The 6471-nt window shown below is 46.6% G+C and overlaps 1 protein-coding gene across 2 annotated transcripts; it reads right to left on the bottom strand.

Annotated features, from left to right (window-relative positions):
- Positions 1-303: 303 nt before the first annotated feature.
- Positions 304-6443, bottom strand: DONSON (DNA replication fork stabilization factor DONSON). Of its 2 annotated transcripts, XM_075100861.1 has the most exons (10): positions 6003-6443; positions 5610-5690; positions 4257-4460; positions 3703-3881; positions 3027-3205; positions 2805-2928; positions 2583-2684; positions 1879-2077; positions 970-1185; positions 304-684 (listed from the first exon to the last, which is right to left on the bottom strand). In XM_075100861.1, the coding sequence occupies exons 1-10, from the start codon at positions 6273-6275 to the stop codon at positions 547-549; spliced, it is 1695 nt and encodes a 564-aa protein (XP_074956962.1). In that variant the 5' UTR covers positions 6276-6443; the 3' UTR covers positions 304-546. The 2 variants fall into 2 exon arrangements, with proteins under 2 accessions (XP_074956962.1, XP_074956954.1); XM_075100853.1 differs by lacking the exon at positions 970-1185 and having other exon boundaries at positions 6003-6390.
- Positions 6444-6471: the final 28 nt, after the last annotated feature.

Genomic DNA, 6471 nt, shown 5'->3' with positions numbered 1-6471 from the left:
AGTCTTAATCTGATTCAGCTGTGGCCAAACGCTCTGCATGTGTCCGGCTGACTTTCATCTAGCTGTGCTGAGTTCAGAGCCTGCTCTAAACCAAGAGGTGCAACATACCAAGGTGGAGCTGTCAAGCTTCTGGCAGGGTGCCGTGAGCAGGCGTGGATGGGGTTATGCCAAGAATTCCACCCATCCAAAATGGTTACAAGTTACCACACAGAGCAGTAGCAGAAATTCTGTACCTCAGAATAGCATTTGCACGTGTGTGATACAGACCTTCCAGATGCAATTCAGACCAATAAAGTAGATAACTGGGCTTTATCAAGTTTTATTTAAAAAGGGCTTTTTAAAATACAAAAGGAGGTGCCCAAGGCCTTCTTTAAAAGTCCTCTGAAGTGTTTTATGATGGGCAATGTGCCATAGCTGTCTGTGACGTTCAATGAGCTGGGATCCCTCCCGGTACTGCGTAGGTGCTGCCCCTGCAGACCTGAACGATGTACAGTGACTGCATGCTAGAGAGCGTTCTTTGCCGTTCAGGGGAGCTGGCTGGCATACCTAGGACTTCCAGGTGTAAGTGTAATCCTTCATTTCCAGAAATCGGATGGAAGATTTTCCCAATGTTGGACACTGACTCAGTTGATCCAAAGCCTTAGGATGCAGTCCACACGCAGGAAGATCTTTGCATGCTGTTTCCTGCAGGAATTCACATGAAGGAGAGACACATGCAATTGGTATTTCTGTCTAAAATACCTGCAATTTTTAATGCTTGCTACTGTGCCCCTGGGGAACTCCAGAAAAGCTAGTTTTCCTGTTATTCTATTTTTGAGGGAATGACAATCCACAAGGACTGCCAGGTGGTGACCACAAGTAATTGGGTGCAAACCCACATATTAATGGAAAGCTTTGTGTCACTCACTGTCCTGTGGTTTGTAATATACTATTCCCAACAGGAAAGGCTCTCCCTGCTGGTTTCCTTACCTTATTTAAGGCAGGGCTTGCGTTGTCAAGATTAGTGTTAAACACCGCAGTGGGCTCATGTGTGTACAGTACAGCAGAGAATGCTCCCCTCTGTGCGGACTTGAGCAGCGTGGTCAGTGAGTGCAGGGAATGAGGCATGACGGGGCCTACGATCTCCAAACTGAATATATCCTCATAGGCTGAGTGAACCCTGGCTTTGGCATTAATGCTTCGAGCCTGAAGGCAAGCGCACACAGGATCAGTTTTTGACACACCAAACCAGGTCCTAATTTTCCTTTAACACGGCAGTGCCACAGTTCTATTAATAGTTCAAAATACTTTTAAATATTGTCAACTCACTATTCAATACATGAGTATCGTGATGGTTTCACTGTCTTAATACATTTTAGGAGTTGTTACAATGATAGGCAGGGACTCCGTACAGTATTAAGGAAGCTCACTGTAGAATAAGTGTTGAACTGCTCTGGTGGATGAGGGCTGCGCTACCGCTGTTTATAGCATGTCCTTTAGTATCATCCACCCCCTCCTTGGCGTAAGAGATGGCGAGCCACAGTTCAGCAGCTCCCTCCTTGCAAGGAGCTGTGATAGTTTGAGACCCCATGAGATCTCGGGAGAATCTTTCAAGAACCATTTTAGCATCTGGGAAGGAAGACTCCTTAACCTTTTCGGTATCGGGATGTGAGGAATGGAAACAAACACTGGGATTTCAGTTTAGGAGCGCAGATCTGTGAGGATAGAGGTGATCCAGGAGGCGGGCCGTACCGCAGTCAAAATGCTAACTTGGGCTACAGCAACAAAAATTACTCTGACGTTCCTGAGGGAGACTACACAAGGTCAGTGTCTCATCTACTGGGTGAAGAAACACCTTTCTTCTCTTTACTGGAAAACAGAGACGCTTATGTTACTTACTTTGAGCGTTTGCATTGTTCCACCTCGGAAAGCAACAGGGGACAACAAAGTTGGTGGAAGCCCCGCTTGTGGCCCTGCAACAGCCACTAGGCTCTTACAGTTTATCAAGAAGTTCAGCAAGGTGAACGTGTTTGTTCCTTTCACTAACGCAAGGGATTCGGGTTTGTGATCCATCTGCACCTGATGCTTCTCCTTGCGACTGTATTGACTGGAGTCAAAGGAAAACCACGAGGCAGTGAAAAGCATCAATGCACCAAAGGAAGAATGAGCACAGTGCAATTCCAGAAGAACCATCCCCCCCACCTCTGACCAGGACTACAGTTGTGTCCCTGCTATGCCACACTACTTCCAGGTGTAAACTGAGCCTACATGAATATACACCCTTTTCTTTAAAAAAATAAAAATATCTGATGAGTCTTTCCAGTGAACCTACATGTGAGGTGACACAAGCAGCTTGTGACCTAACAGACGATCTTACAAAGTTCCATGAACAATTCACAATGGGTTTCCCTTCAGTAAGAGCAGCTAGAAATACCTGTCATAAAGAAACTCAGAAAGGCATGCAGAGTCTCTTAATATGCAGCAATGTGAGGATTAATATTTGGAAATAAGTTCTCAAAAGCTTTTATGAAACCCAAATCCGTACCACAAAAAGGTAACATCTGCAGGCTTTTCCAGGGTCATGATGTCCAAGGAAAGGATACAGTTTAATAGAAATAGCATCTGGTTTCTTAACCTTGTCTTGGACTCCCATCTCCTCAAGCCAAGAGAAACTTTCGTCATCATCATCGCTTGGCGCTGCTTCCCTGGGAAACACAGAACCAGTGTTAGGAGGGCAATACTTCCTACGAAGGTTTCCCAACGGGAACACGCAAGAGTCTGTAGAGGCCCTTGAATTCTAGCATTATAGAAGACTTATTACATACTCTCCGTCTTCCGTGCTGTTGCCTGCTTCGAGGCTGTTAGCAGCTTCTGTTTCCAAATTCACTTCGGAGTTTTTCTGTTTCCTGGTTCTTCTTTCTTCTACCAAAGGTAAAGAAAATTCTATGCCTTGAACAGAGGAGGAAAGCGAGCAATGAATGGTTTTGTAACACAGCTAATGCACTTTATCAGTTATTCAAATCCTAGCTGGCCTGGTTTCACTTTACCTTCATTTCTCATGGCTTCCCTTAAACCTCTGGTTGTGGGAGAAATTACAGCTGTCATAACGTCACTTCCCGCAAGGCCAGCCGCACGGAACAGGACGGTAAACTGGTACGTACAGATATAGAAGTAGGGACACAGCTTGGCTTTGAGCAGGTTGTACAGAGAAGTAAAGCTGACAGACCTGCAAATGAGAATAAAACAATTCTGTAACTGGAGGTAATTCTTTGCTACTGACACACCAAACTGGGTTTGGCTGGGTGGTGCTGATGCGTGTGTACTCTGCACAGGCTTGAGGGCGCACTGAATGGTTAGTCAGATTTTCAGACGTGCTCAATATCTAGAAAGCTGCACTCCTCTGAAACACAGCCTGTCTGTGAGTGCTATGCTCTTGCAGCATCCATGCTTTCTACCATGTGGAGTTTTACATGGAGCAGCAAAAGCAGCTTGCTAACAGGATTTATGAAATTCTACCCAAACCAGTAACTAGGGTTGGGGAGGGGCATTTAACATGAGAAGGTAGCTTTAGTCTTAAAGTTATTTTCTTTGCCTGGTCTCAAAATAACTGGCTGGAAAAAAAATCCAAAAGCTTTTTAATAAAAATTGAAAGAACATGTGCATTAATTAAAACCCCATTTAGAACTTGTGTACTAAATACAGTGTCTGTTTGGTTCCACTTACCAGTCATTCATCAGCACTTGTTGCAAGGCTTCATCCTGTGACCAAGGACTAGCCTTTCCAGCTATTTTTCTATCCGCCCCAATCCGAGGGAACAGCTGCAGCCACGGCAGTGAAGGGTGAAGCCAGTAAACGAGGCTTTGCTGAAAGGCGCAACGCAGTTCTGTGGACAGTTTTGGTTCCTAGATTTCAAAAAGTACTTCATGAGGACACTAACACTTTACTCAAGGCAGCATTGCTAGTGATGGACTAAAAAATACTACACCAGATGATACTAAAAAAAAAATTCCCTGGCTTGTGAATAAGCCCATCTGAAGAAAGACAGACAGCAACTGGCAACTGCTTCACAGCTGACGTTAAACAAGCACTCCCTTAGCACTGTGGGTACAAGCCATGGATGGAATTAGATGAGTAGTCTAAATGAGCCTTATTATTAACACAAATAAGATCAAAACAAGACACAATCAAACCTTCACTGCCAGCATGTTTAAGGGAAGGTGCAAAGGTACGTTCTCCTTCCTAAAGCTGGAGATTTCAGCTACCCTCTGAAGTATTACCTGTACGCTCTGTGGCAAGTTTGTTTCTGTAGCTCTACAATGCTGAGCAAATCCTTGAGCTTCCTCTTGTGCTTTTAAATGTTCTGCCCAGGTAAAAGGTTGGGAAGACATAAATAGAAGTCGTGTTTTAATACTCCAGTCTGCAGGAAATTCATGTCTTGGGGAGGAGGGAACTTCAGGTACAGCAACAGGTAAATTAAGGTCCTTACAAAACAGAAATAGCATCCATTAACCCATGAAACATTAAAAAAAAATCCCAAACTATGTAGCTACCTATTTCTGTTTTAGCACGGTTAGGTCTCCTCCCACGTTGATTTAATACACCCTTCCTGGCAGGCAGGACTATGGCTACTATATGTAACATCTGGAGTTCAGCAGCCTATAAAAAGACAAGGTAAAACTGCTGTCTCCTGCATGTTTTTGTCCAATTCAGTACAGCAGCAAAACTGCCTAGATTGTTTTAATCCTAAAGAAGTACTCCCATTAAGTTAAGAGACATACTTAAAAAAAAAAAACTTTTGCAGACAGGTTTTCTAGATTCCAAGTTACACGGTTTGACTGTTCATAGGCTAACCAAAGTCACAGTCTATACTCAACTGATTATTTTAGTCAATAACAGATTCTAATAGAAATACGGCATTAGATTGTTTATAAAAAGCAGAAGAGGGTTTCCAAGAGGATGAATAATTAAAAATAAGAAAATTTAGCCCAAAGTTTACGAAGACCAGAATTTCCATGCCAAAATGTTGTTTCATTCCATCCTCTCTTGGAGATTGTAATGTCAAGATCCTTCCCAGAGGATGCTGAAAACCCTGCTGGGGAGCTCTAGGAAAGTTTGTTCTCTTTGAGAAGTCATTTTTCTATTCTGCTAAGTTTGAACTTGTTTCTGAACCTATAACAAGGTTAGATGTTGTCTGCTTGAAACTCTTTCAAGGACTGGTTTTCAGGTATTCCCTCTTCCCTATGTGCATGGTGAAGTCGTCTGTTCCCTTTCTGGAGCTGAATAGAAGACTGCAGGAGACATCACTTTGAAGGTCATCCTTACAACAATGACATATAAAACTAAGGAACAGGACAGTTATACTAAACATGGTAATAAAACTGGAAGAAGACAACCTCTGTAAACTACAACTACAACAGTAGCGATGTCAGACAGAAGGCTAGCATTTAAGAGACTGTCACCGTAACAGTAAATGTCAAGGCAACTTAAGAAATTTTCTTGAATGCTGACACTCTAGTGCAGTGTTTTATACACAGGTGGACCATCAAATATTAAGTTAAAACAGTTTCAGCCTTTTTTGTGAACAGAGAACAGCTAAAAACTTTTCATAAGCAGTGTGTGCTGTTCCGTACATCGGTTAGGGTGAGGATGTCAGTTCTTTCAGAGGGCTCTGCTTTCCTGGTGGGCTTATCTTCATAAACAGGCTCTAAAAGCTGAAGAAAAAAGGAGCGTAAGATAGAGCACAAAATAAGAACGGGGTTGATAAGCAAAAATAACGCCCCTTGCAGTGAAATTTCAAGAATGATACTAAGCATGTACATGCTGCAAGCAGGGAAGCGCAATAGCTTGGTTTCAACCTAAGTACAAAGCCCGGGCACGGCGCAGGCCGGGGGTCCGGCCTTTCGGGGGCAGCGGGCACTGAGGGCGATGGCTGCCGGCGCGGCGGCCCTTCCCGCTCCTCCCCTCGCCTCCCCGGTCCCGCTTCCGCACGGGGGGGAGAAACTGGGGCCGAGGCCCGGCCCTACCTGCCAGAAAGGCGCTGCCGAGGGGGTCCCGTCCGCCGCCGGCGGCCGCCGCTCCCGCTCCCGCTGGGCGCCGGCCGCCCGCGGCGCGTTGTCCAGTCTGGAGAAGGGGTTGCGGCGGGCGGGCGCGGAGGGAGCCCGGGGAGCCGCGCCGCAGGGATGGGGAGCGGCAGTGGTGGCGGGGTCGCTCCTCCGCAGCCGTTTGCGCTTCAGCCGCAGAGTCGCCGGCGGCTTCTTGAAGCCGGGCGAGTAGCCGGGCACGGCGGGGTCGGCCATGGCCGAGCGGGAGCCGCTGTCCCGGTTTGGCGCGCAAAGGGGCGAGCTCCGCCCCCGGCGAGGCGGCGCTGAGGTAGGGCGGCGGGCGCCGCCATTTTCCCGCGGAGGCGCCGGGCTGCCGACGGGCCGGCCCTTCCCGCCAGCCCCGGGGAGCGCGGCCGGTGTCCCGACACAGCTCCCTCACACCGCTGCGAAG

The sequence above is a fragment of the Phalacrocorax aristotelis genome, chromosome 1 (genome assembly GCF_949628215.1).
Source record: "Phalacrocorax aristotelis chromosome 1, bGulAri2.1, whole genome shotgun sequence".
Taxonomy (NCBI): Eukaryota; Metazoa; Chordata; class Aves; order Suliformes; family Phalacrocoracidae; genus Phalacrocorax; species Phalacrocorax aristotelis.
The sequence above is the reverse complement of the archived record's forward strand: the minus strand, read 5'-3'. Positions and strand labels throughout refer to the sequence as shown.

Bases quoted from the DNA above. Each gene is read 5' to 3' on its own strand.
- DONSON (XM_075100861.1), bottom strand. From the start codon at position 6,275: ATGGCCGACCCCGCCGTGCCCGGCTACTCGCCCGGCTTCAAGAAGCCG. The intron at 4,461-5,609 runs GTACGGAACAGC...CTGTTTTGTAAG, and splicing joins ACATCCTCACCCTAACCGAT to GACCTTAATTTACCTGTTGC. The intron at 685-969 runs GTAAGGAAACCA...GAATTCCTGCAG, and splicing joins CAAGCCCTGCCTTAAATAAG to GAAACAGCATGCAAAGATCT.